This window comes from Globicephala melas, chromosome 5 (assembly GCF_963455315.2).
Source record: "Globicephala melas chromosome 5, mGloMel1.2, whole genome shotgun sequence".
In the NCBI taxonomy this organism is placed as follows: Eukaryota; Metazoa; Chordata; class Mammalia; order Artiodactyla; family Delphinidae; genus Globicephala; species Globicephala melas.
The window spans coordinates 105,251,220-105,271,999 of NC_083318.1; the positions used below are offsets into that span (position 1 = coordinate 105,251,220).

The 20,780-nt window shown below is 38.6% G+C and overlaps 1 protein-coding gene across 7 annotated transcripts in view; it reads left to right on the top strand.

Annotated features, from left to right (window-relative positions):
- The first annotated feature begins 605 nt into the window (after positions 1 to 605).
- Positions 606 to 20,780, top strand: part of TLL1 (tolloid like 1) — a 262,444-nt gene continuing 242,269 nt past the window's right edge. For 2 of the 7 annotated variants that reach the window (XM_060299643.2, XM_060299644.2), the window contains exon 1: positions 606 to 1,310. In XM_060299643.2, the coding sequence (XP_060155626.1) occupies positions 1,239 to 1,310 (72 nt within the window). In that variant the 5' untranslated portion in view covers positions 606 to 1,238. The remainder of the gene's footprint in view (positions 1,311 to 20,780) is intronic. The other 5 variants (XM_060299648.2, XM_060299649.2, XM_060299650.2 and 2 more) reach the window with 3 other exon arrangements.

The window sequence follows — 20,780 nt, forward strand, 5'->3', positions numbered from 1 at the left end:
CCAACTTCCCTTCCTGAGCCCGCGTGAGCCACAGCGCAGCCCTTGGCGAAGTCTTCGCGTTTCCTGCTGCTGCAATCTGTAACTGGATTTTGGAATTTTTTTTTAACTGCAGTTCTGAGGATCTTAGTTCGTAGCACAACTTTGTTGGTTGGGGGACTTTGAAAGCAGTTTCCTTACCTCGGTCGCGGGGGCCCAGACACTTTTCCTCCCCTCCGGGCTGCACCGAGGCGAAGGCAGCAAAGGGGAGTCGCAAGCTCCTTGTGTATTGGGGGGGAGAGGAGGTTTGAGCCGAGTTGTCACCATCCCTCGCCCACCCCCGGTCTGGCGTTCTCGGTTGGCACGTACATCATCTATTAACTACTGTTCCTGGACGCAGTGCATGATATATTCATTTTTATCTTTAGTAAATTATAAATGGAATTCTCGGCGCGCTCGTCTGTCTGCTCGTGTAGGGCTACCGAAAGGAGGCGGAGAGGAGGCTGTGGCCCGGATCCTGACCCTGATTGTATGAATAAGTAAGCAGGATGCAAGTGATTGGGTTAGATGCTGTGAAGATTTTTTTTCTTTTCTTTTCTTTTCTTTTCTTTTTTTTTTTTTTTTTTTAAGTTAGGAAGAGGGTAAAAAGACAGCCGGGGTGGGGGGGGAGAAGGCAAACAGTGCATCCCCAAATCCTCCCACTTTCGCCCTTCTCGCAGCCAGTTGCCGTGCTGCTTCTGCGGCTTTTAAGGTCTGGCGGCGCAGGGATGTCTGCCCCCCACCCGCGACCGCGGTCCCCACTTTCAGCTCAGACGCGTTGATGTGCAGAAGGGTCTCGTCCTCCCAGGGCGGCGCCGGGTCTTGGGTGCGGGACACGTGCGGGGCCTGAGCCCGGGGACCTGGGAGCCTGAGCCCGGGAGCCTGAGCCTGGGGCAGCCGAGCCGTTGAGCCGCAGGAAGGACGGCCGCGGGGAGGCAGCCTGGCCGCGCGCCCGCCCGGACCCGCTCCGTACCTGCCCCCGCCCGCCACCTAGCCCGCGCCGGGGGACAGGCCGCCCAGCCCTCTCTCGGCCCGACGGCGCCCCATGTCCCCAGACACCTGAGCGCCGGCCGCGCCGAGGAGCCTCCCACGAGGACAGCCACCGGGGCCCTTCCTCGCGAGGAAGATGGGGCTGGAGACGCTTTCCCTGGGGATGCTCGCGTGGCTGGTGGCCACGGGGGCTGTCCTCTGCGCGGAGCTGGGGGTCTGCGCCGGCCTCGACTATGACTACACTTTCGGTGGCAACGGAGAGGAAGAGGCGGAGGCGCTGGACTACAAGGATCCGTGCAAAGCCGGTGAGTGCCCTCTCGGGGCGAGACAGCGGGGGCGCGGCTGGCGCTGGGAGGGCGCCGGGTCTCACCTGTCTCTTTCCCACCCCCTCCCCACCCCGAGGGGCCGCGCCGCCTCCTTTGCCGCAGCTCTGCGCCGGCGGGACCGGGTGCCAAGCTCTGTCTCCGAGTTTGGGGACCTCCTGGAGTTCCTACACCCCACCCCCCACCCCCGCCCCGGCGCGGCGTGACGAGCCGCGGACGCAGCAGCCAGGGCTCTGAGTCCAGCGCCCGCGGCCCGGCGCTTCTCTGGCGGCGCCGCCCTGCTGCCGGGCGCCCGCTATCCCGCGCTTGGGCGGGTGGACTTCACGTCGGGACACCTTCGCCCCCTCTCGGCCAGGGTCCTGTGTGCGTCCCAGGCGACAAGGGGATGGCGACATCCTCCAAAGCTCCCCCGCTGAATGGATTCAGCGCATTTGCCCATTTCAAGAAACCCTAAAAACACTTCCAAGTTGCGGTCCCATTCAAACTCGTTTCTCGCCCCCACACCCTGTTTGCACCCTTAGACCTGCGGTGGCACCGAGACGCCCCGCCCGGCCCTTCTCCCGCAGCCTGAGGTCAGAGTCACACGCCCTGGCCCCGGGCCCTGTTCCACTTAGGTGAGGCCAAGGTGAACCTGGGTCGGTGGACCCACCATTCACTTTGCGAGGAAAGTGATCACGAGGGTCCTGGGGCCGATTAGGTGAGTGTCTGTAAACAGAAGGCACGTTCTGCCGCATCTCAAGAGGAAGGGAGGGCAAAATCCCCAAAGTAGCATTGCCGCTCCGATTCTGTGCGGATGGTCTGCCTGCGATGTCTTCCTTTCCTTAGCTAGGTAAACCTCTTTTGACCTCTCTTGGACCTGAAGTTAGGAAAGATGTACGCAAATGAAGGAAAATGCTGGAAATTCCCTTGTTAACTTGTACCTTTGATGGCACATTGTTCTGACAAGGAGGGTATGTTTGTGACAGGGAACATATGTGTTCGCGTTGTCAGATCTTTCCTGGTGCACTCTTACTCGCGTACTTCTTCAAAACTTGGAGTAGCTTAGCAGAAATACGTCAGTCTGGAATTCAGAATTCTGATTTAATTCAATTTTGCTTATAAGTTTCCTCATCACCTTTAACACTCAGTCTATCCCACCAGAAGTTTCCTAGGCCTTCCTTGATAGTTTAGAGGACAAGACACCTTTCTGCTGTGGTTGGGCAGCCAGAACTCAGTATACAACTCCCTTAAACCTACTTTTTATAGAGAAATTTGTTTTGAATAATGTTTGCAACTGGGTGGAAATTGAGGGTTTTCTTGTTTTAGGAAAGGTAGAAATGAAGTATATTATTTCTAAAGATTGTCTACGAAAACACCTATTCTGATGCTCTGTTGTGTGAAAAATTCCGCCAGCTACCAATATAAGAAAATCAGGGCTTATCTATACATTGATCTGATTTCAGGAAAATAAGTGTAGTTTTCTATACACATTAAAGTAAAAGCTTATGCTTTAAAAAATCATTAACTTCAAATATGCATATATTATAAGAAGTATCAAAAGTTAGCTAATTCATTTTCAGAAGTTATGTTGTTTCAGGCTTATCTTAACATTAGAAATTGTATAGAAGAAGGTTCTGTGAACATGTGTGTTTTTCTATTTAAGAGTGCAATTTTACAATTTAGTTGTACCATGTGTATTGAAACACACCTCAAGCATAAATGTCTATTTTCTTCAGCACATAAACATCCAGGCAAGATAAAAACAACAACAACAACCTTAAGAGCATTTACTTTTATTTTTCCTTTATTACTGGTTTATTTTATTTTATTTATTTATTTTTTTTTTTGGTTTATTTTTGAACAGAGCTGTTGAGGATAAAACAGCAATAAAACCAAATTTGTATGGATTATTATTCTAATCTTATTTCTTCCCAATTTTTGAGTACAAGAGGCAAACCTGTACATGTGTGTAATGAAAGAGATATAAGAATGGCCCAAGTGGAAGACTGAGAAGTATGGCCAAAATCTGAGATCACTTTTAAATGATCAACCCTGCTTTTTTAACTTAGTGAAATGAAAGGCTTTAATTTACCATCTTGGCTAAAGAGTAGCAAAATCTTAGTCCCTCTTTTTGGCACTGTATAAGACAAATAAAAGTAATAACAGGGAAAAATTAAATAGTGCATTGAAATCCCAAACAAGAGTCAAAAAAAGGTCACTAAAATAAGAAAGATGAAGACAGATATGTGAAAGATAGCCAAAAAGCAAGAGGGGGTGCTCTCCAGACTCCAGGATACCTTTGATCTGCCCTTCCCCAAGAGCAGAGTGGAGGGCATGGCCCACTGAATAAGGTGCCCTTCTCTAACAGGGGTCCTAAGGTTCCTGAAACTATATGGTAGCTTGATGTCATAGTGACTAGCATAGCTTTATGGTTTCAGAGCACTTTGAGTACATTATTTCAGCTCAATGCACAGCCCAAATAGTGGAATTTGTTAATGTTACCATTACCCAGATAGGAAAACAGTTGCTCCATGAGCTCAAACCCATTTGTTAACGTTACCCAGAACTTGATTCCAAGTCTCCTTGCTCAAAGTCTGCTTGTATTAAACAATTACACTGTGTTCTTAGCTGGCCTTTTGGAGGCCTTCCTTGAAATGCAAACAACAGAAATTTGTCCAGGTTTATCTGAGTCTAAACTAATAGAAGTGCAGTTACTTTCATTAACTGATATGAATGAAATGACTAAGAACGTAATTTTATCTTTTCTAAATACAGTGAGAATATAAAGTCCTTGAGGACAGAGATCATAACTGATTTTTAATGTTTATCACAGGGATGCATTAACATTGTTAGATATCTGGAAAGTTCTCAATACTTTCTCATATCTATAGACTATTAATATTGATCTTCATCCCTCATTTACATCTCATTCTAACCAAGATCAAATGTTACCCAAGGAGAAATATTACTTGTTAAAATTATGCCATCCTTAATATATTTGTGAAACAATATAACTTGTATGCCTTTCAAAACTCTGATTTGAAGTTCATGAAACTATAGGACAGAAAGGAAGAATTTGTGTTAATTTAACTTTGCTTTAGAAAGAAATTTTTGATATAAATAGAAGTAGGTAAGTCAGTGTAGCACAGCCTCAGATGTAATTTGTATAGCCAAATCCATTAGGACAGAAAAGAGGTAATTGATCTCTATATATAAACAGACACAGAGATGCAGATAATTCAAAGGAATGTCTGTCTTGTACATTAAGGTGTCAGCACAATATATAGTCATCTGAATTTGCAATCAGATTTCTCTTACTTTCTCTAGTTCAAAAGTGTCCTGTGGGATACTGAGAAGCTGATGCTGCAGGAGGTCATTCCAGAACAGAGACTGAGGTGTCCTGTTTCATTGCTGTACTGTACCAGTAGATGTTAATCTGCGTATCTGTGAATATCTGTGAAGAGCCTGGGCAAATTCAGTGTGCAAATTAATCTCTCAGATTTGTCTATAGATTACCTGGAAAAGCAGACATCTGATAAACCAACTCTGTGTTCTCTCCCTACTCCCTACCCGCTTCCTTCCTCCCTCCCTCCCTCCCCAAACCTTCCTCCCTTCTTTTCTCCTTTTGTATTTAAGGGGGTATCAGGAAAGCACAGGCAATTGGAAATATAATATCTAAAGAGGAAGAATGAATAAATTAGAATTTTGAATGATGAGTAGAGGCTGATAAGACTGATAAGGAAGGGTATCTTTATCCTCTTAAACAAGTGTGAAAACTCTGAAAAAAAGACTTCCCTACCTTTAATCTTCTGAGTAAATGGTTTATTTTTCTTGAAAAAAATCCAAGCATGATTAAAGGTCAGTGACTTGCAAGGTTAAATCTGTCTTTAGAGTGGCATATGCAAGCTTGTTTATATAGAAATAGGCTTTTGGTATCCTAAAGGATTATTCTTCCTGCTTTTCTTTATAACCAGTGTCCTAATGTCCTAGTATACTAATTCTTAGGGAAATTTTCATAAATTTATAATCTCTCAGTAAGATCTTATCATTTTTTGGTTCTCAGTGTTGTACTTTCTAGCTTCATTGGCAGCCTCCCAGGTATGGCATTTTAGAATTTGATGTTTAACCCTATGTCTACTTTATTCCATCATAATATTAAATATCCAAACATATATTTACTGCCTGGCACCTCTTTAGGTTGCCAAACCCTCATGTTAAAAATGTATTTCATAGAGCTGCTTCTCTTAGCTAGTCTCTTCTGTTTTAGTTTTCATTCCTCAGATCTTGATTTTTTTTTTCTCCTCCTGCCTCTAGTGCCAACTCAGAAGTGGTCAAAATACAGTTTTTGCAAAAGGGATGGATAAGAATTCTGTAGAGTTGAATTCTATTCATCATTTGCCAATAGTAATTCTTTAGCCCTTGTCCTGAGGGCCTACATTGATTTTTTTTTGGTCCACCAATGGCAGTTACTGATATTAGTTAGGAATAAGATAGATTGTTTTTTCTTAAATATATCCTCTCAGTCTAAGATGGCTCTAAAGCTCCTTTTTGTTTGCTTGTTTACACAGTCTCCTGAGATCTTCCCACTTTTTGTCTCTGAAGAGGGTAGTGTGCTTTACAAATTCAAAATTTAACTGGCATCCCTTCTGTGAGGTAGTTCCTGTAATAATTCATGGAACTTTTATGGTTTCCCTTCAAGTAGGTGCTCTTTGAGCCCTCCTTTCTGTTTAGGCCTACTTAGCCCACCGCAGAACAGTTAAAAGTGGGTAAGAGCTAGTAAAGGCTTTTTGAGAAAGTTAATATATAATTCCACAACTTTTCCTCTTGCCCTCATGATGGCTCACTTTTCTACAAAAGTCTAGTATATACCATATATAGTTTCTTCTACAGAAAACATATTTTCTTCCCCCATTGTGTATGTATGCATCTGATTTTTGTACATCTTAGCAACTTTCCCTGATTTAAAATTTAGACTCACTTGTTTGTAGTTACCACTGTATTCTTTGTAAACCTTAAGAATATTAGTCACATTAATGATCCTTTAGGCCTCTCAATCAGTGAGTGTACTGGACAGGGGTTACCCTTCATTGTTCCTAGAACTCAGGTAGATAGTATCAGATGCTAGTGATTTACTATCATTAATTTTTTTCTTTTTAGACTGTTATCTATTGTTTCTAATAGTATATTAGCACCATCTGCTTAAAATGTTTAAAACTAGGACCTTCCCTAAGCTTTTCTAACAATGCTTGGAAAAGATAGAGGCAAATAATCCATTTAAAATGCAACCTTGCACATCCTGCTGGGACCATCTGGTGTCTGGGGAGGTGGGGGAAGGGAGCTCTGCTGATCCCCCAAACTGTAAGGAAGGCCCCCGCCCACAGCATTTTGAGCCCACAGTGAGGCCTGGGCTAGGCCAGGGCTCAGGTGCCTGGCCAGATTCCTGGGGATATGAGATTTCCTCTACTAGGGGAATTTTGAGGACCCTTACAGCTCTTTTATGTTCCAAGATCTGGAATTAATCATGGACTTATCCTTCCTAAATTAAGGTGTAGAGAGTTCTCTCCCCAACCCTGGATACAATAGAATGATTTAGCAATGTGGCTTCGGTGGTTTATTTCCTTTAGTTATCTATTGAAGAATGCTACGAGAGGAGGAACATTAAAATATAATTTTAACTCAAAGCTATGAAACAAATTGCATAGAATGTGTTCTTTCTCAGAAATCAGAAGTGGGGGCTCCTTGCTTATTTATTTAGTTCTTGACAACATCAGCCCTGAAAGTGGGATATTGACTATTAAATTTTGAGACATTGTGGGCTGGCTAATGGAATGCTTGCTTTGTCAGCTTCTTACAAAATGTGTACTAATCCTGCCAAGCTGCATTTGTATTAAGAAGTATCGTAAATTAGGTGTTAACTGAAATTCAGAAAGTGAACCAATGAGGTGTTTGTCTTAATCAGCTCTTCTCCTGCAACTTACATTTATAGTTCAACCTAAAATATTTGCTATTGACCATATTAAAAAAAACACAAAACTTCTCAAATGATAATAGTTCCAAAAAGTTGAAAGCATGGTCAGAAGTGTTTCTAAATATACTACTTTTCCCAAAACTAAATCTAATTTTATGTATTAATATGCTACTAAAGCATTCATCTCAATGTTTGAAAATGACATTTCAACAATTTCTAACACACTGCCCCATTTTACAAATCAGGGAGTCATTACGGAGGTGGAGACACAAAGCATGTATTTACTATCAGTGTCTTCTGTGTTGATGAACTTCCTATTGATGACACTTAATTTGTGTGATGAGGGAGGAGGATGTGGAATAGTTTTTGTATTCCTTACATTTCTCACTTTTGTTAAATTTCAGCACATGGATTGTGTGCCATGGGGGCACCTCGAATGGCCCCTAGGCTGGTGGTTGATATCAGCAGGTTTGGAGTTCTCTTTCACCATGAGTGGATTTGGAGTGTTTATTAAGATAATCCCGGCCCTTGGGCAGCATTGGAACCACCTTGGCCTTAGTTCAGTCAATTGACTATCCTGAAAGGAGGGAGCTCCATTCCTCTACCCTGATCTTTCTGATCCAAATGCCTAGTAGTTGAAGTTTATGGTTTTGTGTTTTGTACTCAGATTTTTGTGTTATTAAGTATCCCTCACTGCATGAAAGTTAAATACCAGGGGAGAGCATCATGCAGAACTAGAAAAGAGCCAAATGGAGAAATTTCCAGAGAATAAATCCTTGGACTCCATATACCTCACGTATCTAGGAATTGCCTTCATGACTCATGTCAAAGTAACATAGCTCATATTTTTACATTGTAAAAAGTCTCATGTCTTCACCATACCCTTATCAATTAACATTATTGTTAACCCATTTGGACACATGAGGAAACTGAAACTCAGAAGGATCCAGTGTCTGGTCTGCCATCCCAGTTGATAAACAGTGAGAACTTGACCCCAGGTTTGGTCTGTGATGCCTCTCTTTTTATGAATCTCCTTTGCTGGCTCTCCAGTCAGTACAAACATATTAAGACTGGCAATTGAAGTGATGGTATTTGTGCCATGTGCATTCATCCACTGTGATTTTCTTTAGTGAGGGTACATCTTGCCTTCAACGTTCTTGCATTTTATAAGCCATATACTGTACTGTCAGAGTAAGGCCAATACTTACTTTCAATTGTATGGAATATTGGGCAGGCCCTACTCCCTTTCAAGAGGGTATTTCTTAAGTGTAGAGTCACAAATGAAATACCTCAACTACGTGTAAGACAAATGAAAATGAATACGACTAATTCTAATAGAGATATATTTGAGTGCAAAGTAGTCTAGGGGAGAAACTGCTATATGTTGCCCCAAGTATATAAATTGTGACAGCAGGCTCTCCATGTTGTTTAAAGTGGGGGTTGAATCGGATTTGAGTAGAATTCAGTCATTAGTGTCTTGTTCCTGGCACAGGCCCTGGCGTTTTATGTGGTACCCATTAAATTGTTTCACATTTTAGATTGCTCTCTGAGTATTCATTGAATTCCTGCTTATGAGCCCATAAAGAGTGTGAAGAACATCCTTTCAAATGCAGGCTGTTCAGGAAAGTGGTTTACAGTGTACATTATATATGTAAATGATGTGTGAATGCCTTTGAGAAAACAAATATGCTGTAAGAAAGTACCTAAATAACTTTATCTTTTCAATTCCAACTTGTCTAAAAACCCTCAGGTCAAAAACTTGAAAGCTTCGACGGCTCATAGAGTTAACTAAACTTCTTGGAACTCCAGTCTGGTTTCCTAAGAGTAGGAAGTCTGGCACATTCAAAATATATAGTATGTGTAATATTTACTATATTACAGTTTCTTAGAAGAAAACATATTACTGTTAGCAAATTATCATGTTGTCTAGGAGGAAGATTTTCTGCTTGTACTTTTTCTCTAACAAATGATTAAGAATGAAACTGGTAAAACAGTTTTTCTAAACCTAAGAACAAGGGGAGGTTTTCCTTTCATATTTACTTTTTAGTCCCAGGAGAAGAAATAATATATATTTGGATCTCCAAGAAGTGTGGCCTGCAGGCAGTCATCAGGGGAAGAATAATTAGGATTTGCCCCCTGGAATGGGTAACAGAAGTAATGACCTAAAAATCAGGGGTCTTGTGTTGCATTATGTTTCTATGCACAAAGAGATTGTGAGCAGTTTGCTGGGGGAACAAGTGACCAAGAATTAAATGCAGAAAGAAGATTCTGATTATAGGCTATACCTCCTGTGTGTCCCAGGATTTAAATGTTTATAATAAGAACAGATTCCCGTGTATGTGAAGGTGGAATGGAGAATCATACACAAAGCTGTATGCTTCATAAACAAGTATCCTTTAATACCCCTTATTTCTGTATTGCATGGTACCTGTAGCTTAATGATAACATGTGTTATGTTACCCAATGATAGAATCAGAATTTGAATCCAGAATTCTGGATTCCATGTGCTGCCATGATGTTTCTTCCTTTTTCTTCTTCTCCCTCTTCTTCTTCTTCCTCTCCCTCTTCTTCTTCTTCCTCTCCCTCTCACCTTCCTCCTCCTCCTTCTTTTTCTTCTTCTTTTGGTATGAGGGCTTTTTTGCAACTTGGGGATGGTTTCAAAAATCATTTTCTTGGGCCTCCCTGGTGGCGCAGTGGTTGGGAGTCCACCTGCCGATGCAGGGGACACAGGTTCGTGCCCTGGTCCGGGAGGATCCCACATGCCGCGGAGCGGCTGTGCCCGTGAGCCATGGCCGCTGAGCCTGCGCGTCCGGAGCCTGTGCTCCGCAACGAGAGAGGCCACGGCAGTGAGAGGCCCGCGTACCGCAAAAAAAAAAAAAAAAAAAGTACGTGGTTACCTTTTTCTTTGTTTACAAATTAGGAGAAGCAAAAGCAAATGATAAAACAGATGAAATGAATATCTAGTTTTTTTTACTTACACTATTCTACCGTGGTTTCAAAAAGTAAATGTAAATTTTTCTTTCTTTACATAATTCTAAGTGGGTAGTGGTATGTCAATTGGAAAACAAACTGGACTGGTAATTAAGAAATGTAATTTCTACTATTGGTTCTGCTGTTGTATTTTCACGTAACCTTGGGGACGTCCCTTGATTTTTCTTTACCTTAGTCTCTGAGACTTAGAAATCTCTAAGCCTGTTCAAGTCCCAAAGTTTTCAGAATCCTCGTTTCTCTGACATCAGAACAAGAGCTCTTCTGATGTGGTACCAAGAAATCTCAGGGCCAGTGACTCACACTGTCCACTCAGAGGACAGGGAAGATTTTACACCTCTTCAGTGGTCAGTCTTGATAAAGCCTGAGGTTTCTCATGGTTCCAACCAAATCATGACAGCCACCAGGTTGCAGCTGCAATAGGTTGTGCAGTTCCTTGACTTGACTTTGCCAAAATTGGCCTTGAAACCAATTTATGCATAATTTCCCACTGCTGTTTTCCAACCTCAGTCCATCAGTAAAAATCTGCCAGAGTAGTGACAAGTTATGTGGGCATCACATATGTGCTTATCAGAGCATGTTAGTCTCACAACAGCATCAGAATTGAGTGTTGTTCAGTCAGATTTGTATGTTGGATGAGCAGAACATGGCCAGTGGATGGAAAAAATCCAATTCTTTCAAGTTTTATGTCAATATTCATAATGGAAAGAACAAGAAATTTAGGCAAGGAAATTGCAGGAAAGTTTTTCTGGCTCTAAGCATTTTTACTAAATTCACGACATATTAAAAGACACATTATATTAATCACTTATATCTATCCTTGAAAACATTCTTCCACTTGGTACAAGAGAATGATGCTAATTATCTTCATAAAATTCAAATTCTCAGACCTCCAGTTTACTGAATTGTCTAGTAAGGGACTACTCTTTTCATCATAAGTTAACTTATGTATATATTTTTTTAATGAAGAGTCTCAATTCTCAACCAAGTCTTTACCAAAGGAAGTTTTCATTCTTGAGCTTTTATAATAGTAAAGAACGAACTCCAATAGAAATTAATAGCATGACTCTAGGTAATGTAGTTTAAAGAGCACTGGATATTGTGCCAGGAGACCTAGGTGTAAGTCTTGACTCTTCTGTGTTTAATTACATTATCTTGGTCTACTTACTGAACATTTCTGAACCTAAATTCTCTCATTTGTAACATGGGGGTAGTGATACTTGGTCCATAAAACATGTAAGGGCAAAATGCACATGTTTGTGCATTTTGCCCTTACATGTTTGATAGACTTATTCACATATATTTTCTACTTTTGATGACATTTTGATATACAATTTTATAAAATTTCTCTTTTAAGTCATTTGCTGCTCTTGTGTAGAAATATATTAGATTTTTGATGTAGTTAATTTTTATCCAAAATCTTTTCCAGTCTCTTATAAATTTTAATAATTTATCTGTATATTTTTCACATAGGTAATCAAATCATCTGAAATAAAAGTGTAGCTTTGTTTCTTCATTTACAATTCCTGTGCTTTTAGTTTAATTTAATTTATCTTACCTTATGTGCTGATAGTCTTCCAGTGTTACATAGAAGTGATAACTGAGACCTAGTTTACTCTGTTCCCAGTTTTAAAGAGAATGCTTTCAATTATTTATCAATTATGCTACTTGGTGTCTTTTTAAAAAATAGGTACCTTTTGTCAGATTAAGGATTTCTGCCTTTCCTGAGATGATATAATTATCCTCATTTCACCTTTTAATGTGGTAAATTAGAATAATTGATCTACTAATATTAACCCACTTTGTATTTCTGAGATGAACCCAATTTGATCACAAGCTATCATTCTTTTCATATCCCTATATTCAATTTGTTGATATTTAGTTTGGAATTTTTGTTTTATGGTCAGTAGTTAAACTGGCCTGAAACTTTTCTTCTTCTATTGTTCTTGTTAGGTTTTAGTGTCAAGGTATGTTTGCCTTATAAACACTCTGGAACAGTCTGTGGAAGATTGGAATTATTTGTTCCTTTTAATGTATTGAAAGAGTTTCTCTTTGTTTCTGTTGGGTGTCTGGGAGTACTAACAATTCAGGACAAGTTTAAACTAAATTTTCTGCTTAAGTTTATTGGACTACCATGGTAATATAAATTTATAATGCAAAGCTACTTTGGGGGTGATTTTTGCTTATGAGATTTCAGAGGATATTAGCTTTTCTCCATTCTACTTAGGTTCAAGCTTTCAGAGAATCAGTTTTTGTGAAGTTACCTGGGGTGCTATGAGTCCCAAATTTGGGAGTCCCAGATTTTTGAGAGCTTATTCTATTATTCTTTTCAGCTTGGGTGGACCTTGGACTGTGTCTTCTGTCCTCTGAGCCCTGCTTGACAACAAAATTCAGTAGCCATGTCAACCAAGCTTGGCACATGCCCTCAGTTGAGGGGTGGCTTTATTTAGTCTTCTGCTTATCTGTCTGGATTCCCTCCTTCGCTCAGCCATGAAAATGTTTTACTCATGTTGTCATACATTCAGGGAGATTTTTAAAAGTATTTTATCTAGCATTTTTAGTTATGTAGGAAGCTCAGCCCCATAGTACCTAGTTTGTCATTTTGGCAGAAACAGCAGTCTTTAAAAGGGACTTTAAAAGTTAAAAAGAACTTTAAAATATTAAACATCATCAGGACATTTCCTTCTAGATCTTAAAAATTATGATGATTAAATGGCTTTATTTAAAAACTCATTTATCATTGTTTATTAAATATAACCATAGGTCTTCTATAAGAATATACCATATGTCTACTTTGGTTAATTGGTAATTTCATAATGATCGAGGCACCATTTGTCTTATCTGACCTTTCAGGATAGCTATGCACAAGAACTCCAGAAGTTTCATGAATTTTGTGTGACGACTTCATTGTAAATGTACACTTTTTTTTTTTTTTCTTTTTGCTGTACGCGGGCCTCTCACTGTTGTGGCCTCTCCTGTTGCAGAGCACAGGCTCCAGACGCGCAGGCTCAGCGGCCATGGCTCACGGGCCCAGCCGATCCACGGCATGTGGGATCTTCCCGGACCGGGGCACGAACCCGCGTCCCCTGCATCGGCAGGCGGACTCTCAACCACTGCGCCACCAGGGAAGCCCAATGTAAACATTTTTATACCTTTCACTTGAAAGGATTCAATTCAGATTTCACAGGGGAAGAACATCCATGTGTAAGTCAAACTAGCCATTGTGATTTGCAAGGGAAAGATGCACTGCTTGAATGAAGCAGTGTACAAGTTATCTGCACTGACTTGCTGCCTTTAGGCAAATTTGATTACTCTAATCTTGCAGGATTATGCTTTTCTTAAACTTTCCAGTGAGGTAGATTGGGAATCTGTTTCTACATCTTTTGATATTTAATGTATCTGTTTTACCAATTTTGAAAAAATAGAGAAGCAACCCACCATCATTCGATATCTTCAATTTTTAAAAAAATAAAGTTTTTTATTTAAAATAAGAATAACTTCTTTGGGGCTTTCCTGGTGGCGCTAGTGGTTGAGAGTCCACCTGCCGATCTAGGGTACACGGGTTCGTGCCCCGGTCCGGGAGGATCCCACATGCCGCGGAGCAGCTGGGCCTGTGAGCCATGGCCGCTGAGCCTGCGCGTCCGGAGCCTGTGCAAGAGTAACTTCTTTAACCTCTTCTCATATGACTATTCAAAGCTTTAATAATACAATTTTAACCTCAATTGAAATTTACTCATTCAAACTTTCCTGTATTGCCTTTTTAGTTACAGGACCTCAAATGAAATCTTATTAAGTCATAGAAATGTAGCTCTGAATGTACTTTTAGAGGTTATAACCTCAAACTCCTCATATTAGAGACACTATAATATTTTGAAGTCCTAACCAATCCCAGTTATCATGCTTAACCTATTTTGGAGGAGATTATGCAAATCGATGAAGTTGGTGGTGGTGACTTGTGTATATGAAAAGAGGTAGATTAGAAAGGTCACTGCCATACACTGTGTCATTCACTGATTCGTTATTGTTTCCTGAAAATATGCCGTTAATGATTGCTTTGAATTAAGCACTGCTCTTTCTATGCCTCTTTTCTCTTTGCTGGGTAAATGTTAAGTCATTAACATGAAAATCATTAATGTGAAAGATCAGACCTGTTTCATAAACATACTAGGAACACAGAAAATAAGAAGGTGGAGAAAGCAGCTCTGAGGACAACCTTAGCCTACTTTACCACTTTGCTTTTGGGTAGCTCCTAGTCTGGGTACTCCAATGACTCTCTTGCCGTTTAAATTTTTGCATTCCTTATATTGGTGCCTCTGCATTATGCTCAGTCATTCTTAGTGAGCCTTGATCTGGGTTGCGTTTATAGAGATTTTTCTTCTCTAAAAGAAAGTTTTAGAGATTTCATCTTTAAGATGGTAGCCATTTCCCTCAACTTCATTCTTTCTTTTAACTCCAAATTGTATTTGTCATTTTAAGTCATTAGTGAGCATGTAAGCTAGTACTGAGTTTTTGAGCGAGACTATCACTTGATAGTCTTATAAACTTCCGTAGAATGATAATAAGTTTTAAAGTGCTTTTTTAGTAGGTTTTCTAAATGAGTGTTCACTACTTAAATAAAATTTGATCCAAATTTAATGATAATATTTCTTGATATGGGACTGACTAAAATCATGCTAAATTCAAGCTGTGTAAATTTCTGCTTCTGAACAGGATGGAGTAACAGGGACCAGATTATCACTGTGCTTAAAACTGTACAAAATATAAGGAACAATAGTTCCCAAGACATTGGAGATCAGGCAACAAAGGAGAGTGGTCGTTGGGAAATAGGAAATAAATGAGGTGAGCCCTATGACTGCCCCAGCTTACTATGTATACAACAGGGCTGGAGAATCCAGGCAGAGACCAGAAGTTTCCCTGTTGAGGAGATGGAGCTGGGAGTCCAGAATCCAAAGAAGCTAGAGTTTATGAGGCAAAGTACCAGAGAGGAGAGAGCTGCATGGAGAAAATTTTGGAGACCTGCAGAGAATTCCCAGCAATGTCCAACCTGAATACTCAGCAGACTAGTGATTAGTGCATATATGTAAAAAGACTACCCAATACTCAGGAAATAACTACCCAAAAGGATAAGAGGGAAAAATCCTTGGAGCTCACATAGAGCTGGTAAGAATGCTCTGTTGTCACCCAGGAGAGTGGAAAAACCTCATAATTTACTGGACATCAGATAGAATCTGAGAAGAGTTTTTCCACAGTATTGGGAATAGCTCTACCCTAAACCCTGCTCTGGTCCTACCTAACAAAGCTTGAAAAAAAGATCAGAAAAGATCCAAGTAATTTAACTGCTTCCCAGAATAAAACTCAAGAGTATTTATAGGAATATAAAGATATCCAGCAACCAACAAGTTAAAATTCAATCAGCATTGCTTCTGGCATCAAATCAGTGTTGCAGCATTGTTTTAAGAGGCAAAAAAAGAAAAAAAAATATGGAAACAATGAGAATGTCTAACATTAGGAAAATGGTTGACTAAAATATGTTATATCCTTAGTAAAAAATAAAATGAAGATATTGAAAAGAATTAGTTAAAGCATATATGTGTTGATTCAGCTCTCTAAATCAACACATATATGCTTTAACTAATTCTCTATATTCATGAGTTAATGAATGAAAAATAAAAGCAAGCTGCAAAAAACCCCACAAAAATTATATATTTTGTCTATATATTGTTTACATATGAAAAATAGAAAAAGGTATGGAAGAACACATACCAGGTTGTTAATATTTGTTACCTGAGGAAATGGAATAGGTGTAGAGTGTACAGACTATATAATTTTTTCTTTCATATAATTGAATTGTTTTATTTGTAAGATAAGCATAAAGTACTTTGTAATTTTTCAAGCCTTAAAATATTTAATAGGAAAAATTAATGACAAAGACTATGTAGGGATATTAAATATTTTTATAATACAAAATGACAGTGTGGAAATATTAGTTGACTATATGCTTTCAGTACAACTGTAAAAATGGGATAAGCATGTAAAAGATAAAGACTAGTAAGAACTTGAGAGTTTTTTTTTAAGGAATGCTAGATTTATGTATACTTCCCCCCTTTGTTATGTCTGAATGTTTGTGAGCGATAATAATGATAGTTCTATTATGTAAAGTATGTAAAATATAGATGGAAGTGGATGAAGTGTAAATGAGAAAACAAAAACGAAAGTTATTAGCATGGAAAGCTTATAAATCATTTTGCTTTTTCAATTTCCCCAAACTTTATGTAATGTTGTAATGTATTTATAATAAAGTAACTCAAAATCCAACTGGGCTTGCAAAGAACTACAAAAATATAATTCACAATGAGGAGGAAAATCAGTCAAATAAAATTGTCTCAGGAATGATACAGATGATGGAACTAGTAAACAAAGACATTAAACTAAATATTATAATGTTATTTCATATGTTCAATAAGCTAGAAGAAAGATTTAAAAAATAATTTTTAGACATGAAGAATATTAAAAAAGACCCAAATCAAATTTCTAGAAATGAAATATCCAACATTTGAAATTTACAATATACTGAATGGTATTACCAACAGATTGTACGTCGCAGGAGAAAAGATTAGTAAACTTGAACACAATACAAGAAACTATGCAAGATGGAGCACAAAGAGAAGAGACTTTAAAGCACAATAGAGTATCAGTGAGCTGTGGGACAATGTTAAGTGGCTTAGTGTGCAAGTAACTGGAGTTTCTGAAGGAGAAGAGGTAAATGGGGGTGGGGTGGGAGAGAACAAAGTCTAGAAAACTATTTGAAGAAATAATACCTGAAATTTTCTAAATCTGATGAAAACAGTAAATGTGTAAATGCAATAATCTAAATAAATCCCATGTACAAAAAGCACAAAAAAATCTGTACTATGTCACATAATATTTCTTAAATCCAGTGATAAAGAGAAGATATTAAAGAAGCGAGAGTAAAGAACACATGACAGAGGAACATACAAAGGAATTACAGTTTACCCTTGAACAACTTGGGGGTAAGGGCACTGACCCCAAACAGTTGAACATCTGAGTACTGCTATCTGTTCCTCAAAAACAAAGGAATTGATAAATGACTCACCCAAGGGAAGGAGGCTGAATCATTTTGGATAGAATCAAGACTCAAATCCTAGTTTTTTTGATTCCACATATTGTGATCTCTAATTGAACACAAACTTTCCTCGACACTTAGTTAATTTAAAGATCTGTAAAATGAAAATACAGGCACTATGTTTATTGAAAAAAATCCATGCATGAGTGGATCCTGGCACTTCAAACCTGTGTTGTTCAAGGGTCAACTGTATATAAGGAGGAGCAAGGATAGGAATGACAGCAGATTTCTCATTGTAAGCAATGTAATCTAGTAGATGGTAGAGCAACATCTTCAAAATACTGAAAGAAAAACAGTGTAAACTTAGAATTCTTTACCTAGTAAAAACATCTGTCAAGAAATGAAGGCGAAATACTTTTTCAAACCTACAAAAGCTGAAATAATTTATCCCTATCCAACTGACCCTACAAAAAATGTTAAAAGAAGTCCTTCATATACAATGGAATGTTAGCCATAAAAAGGAATGAAATCTTGCCCTTTGCGACAAGGATGGACCTTGAGGGATAAGTGAAATGTCAGACAGTGAAAGACAAATGATGCATGATTTCACTTATCTGTGGAACCTAAAAAACAAGTGAACAACAATAAAACAGAAACATAGTTATAGATACAGAGAACAGACAGGTGGTTGCCAGAGGGGAGGAGTGTGAGGGGAGGAAAGAAATAGGTGAGGGAGATTAAGAGGTACAGAATTCCAGTTGCAAAATAAGTGAGTCACAGGTATGAAATATACAGCATGAGGTATATATTCAATAATTATGTAATACCATTGTATGGTGACAGCTTGTAACCAGACTTATTGTGGTGATCAATTTGAAATGTATAGAAATATCTAATCACTTTGTTGTATACCAGGAACGAACATAGTGTTATAGGTCAGTTATACTTCAAAAACAAACAGACTCATAGAAAGAGAGATCAGATTTCTGGTTACCAGAGGCAAGGTGTAGGGGGAAGTGGAATTGGATGAAGGCAGTCAAAAGGTACAATGAATTCTACAAAATATTTAAGGAAAGAAGCCCACCAATTTTCTAATTTTACACAAAATTTTCCAGGGAACTGAAGAAAAATCATATGATCATTTCAATATGTGAAAAAAAATCATCATGACTAAAAACTTAGCAAACTTAAGTTTGCTAAGAATATAATGGAAGTTCCTTAATTTAATATACATTACCTACAAAAAAATCTATAGCAAATATATCTAATAGGGAACTGTTGAATCCTTTTCCTCTAACATTGGGAATGAGGCAAGGATGCCCACTATAACCACTTCTATTCAGATTGTACTGGAGCTCCTGGCTAGTGCACTAAAGCAAGAAAAATAAAAGATTAGAAAGGAAGATATAAACATAAATGTCATTAGTAGTCAAGAAAATATGAAGTAAACCCACACTTACTAGAAGGACTAAAAAGAAAAAGCCAATACTGAATGGGAGAATATGGAGCCACTGAAATTCTCATACAATGCTGATAAGATATAATCACTTTGTAACCCACTTAGCAATATCTACTGAGGGTGACCATACACACACCCCACAACTCAGCAATCCTACTCCTAGGTATGTGCCCAACACAAATGCTTATATAGGTTTACCAAAAGGCATGTACAATAACATTCATTTCATAAAAGCACTATTTGTAATAGTTCAAACTGGAAACAAAACAAATGCCATTAACAAAAGAAAGATAAATTGTAGTATATTCACATGATTCGATACTACACATAGATAAGAAGAAATGCCCCACAATGCATACAACAATGTGGATGGATTCCACAAACATTATACTTAGGAGAATAAACGAGACACAAGAGAGAAAAAAAAAAAGAGTACAAATTTCCAGTTAGAACATAAATAAGTACTAGGGATGTAATGTACAACAAGGTAAGTATAATTAATACTGCTGTATATTATATATGAAAGTTGTTAAGAGAGTTAAGAAAGGTCTCATCACAAGGAAAAATATATTTTTTCTATTTAATTTTGTATCTATATGAGATGATGGATGTTCATATTGTGATAAACATTTTATGATGTAAGTCAAATCATTATGCTGCACACCTTAAACTTATATAGTGCTATATGTCAATTGTACCTCAATAAAACTGGATGAAAATATAAGTCCTCCAAGTAGATGGCAAATGACAAGAGATGAAGATCTGAATATACTCAAAAGAATAAAAAGCATGGGAAATGGTAACTGCATTGCTAAATGAAGACTTTCTCTTTCATTATTTAAAACCTTCCTTCTGCCCTATATTATGTGTCTGATTTCACAAAGGATTTGATGTACTAAATTCTCCTGTTTAATGTGACTTTCCATACTCCATTTAGTTCTTATCTTCTGGGCCATATCCACCTTGTCATCTTCTCCCAGTTGTCTTCCTGTTCACTGGCAAACACTGCTTGCACCCCCTCCCTCCCTAGATTAAACACGCACACACCTACTTTTATAGAGGTGAGAGTTGGTTAAAATTAGCATCAAATACAACTTTGAAGGAGTCATGGAATAATTATGAGTGATAAATATTAGAAATGTTTAGGATTAGGAGCTGAAATGAAGATAGTATCTAAATGTGTTAAAACCAATTTTATGATTCCTAATCTGTTTTCTAAAAGCATCATCAGTTGCTTTTATGACTCATTCCTCAGTCGCTCACCAATGAGAGATCCCACAGATGTCCAGTGAGGCAGGTACCCACGTTATAGTCTAAGAATAATTCTGCTTGTGTTTTTAGAATAATAATGCCACAGCTCATTTCTAGGATAGGAGCAGTTTTCTGAACATTATGGTCCAGGAATCAGAAAACTGCTGACTTGTTTTTGTAAATAAAAGTTTTATTAAAAAAAGGTTTTATTGGAACACAAGCCATTTCTTTTACATCTTGTCTATGGCTGCTTTCACGCTACGACTGTGGAATTGAGTAGTTGCAACCACTAGAGTCACAAGCCTTCTTGCAAACCTAAATTATTTACTCTCTTTAAGAAAATGTTTGCAGACTCCTATAGTTAATTAAAATTAATAGCAGCAAACACAGAACTTACTACGTGCCAGTTTATTTTAATATATTAATTAAAATATTAATTCTAATATACTTAAAAATCATATGAAGTAGGTTCTCTTACAATACTTATTTAACTGAGGAAATTGAGGCACAGAGTGGTTAAGTAATTTGTCCTTAGTCACAAAGCTAATAAGTAGTAGGGCCAGGATTTGAACAAAGGTGGCTTGACTCCAAAGTCTGGGCTTTTAACAGCTTGTCTCATACTGCTGCTCCAATTGAAAAAATAAAGGAAATACAGAATTTTTAAAAAATTGAGCATGTGGAATACATGGTGAATTTATGGTGGACAGCCAGCCAATTTAGGTG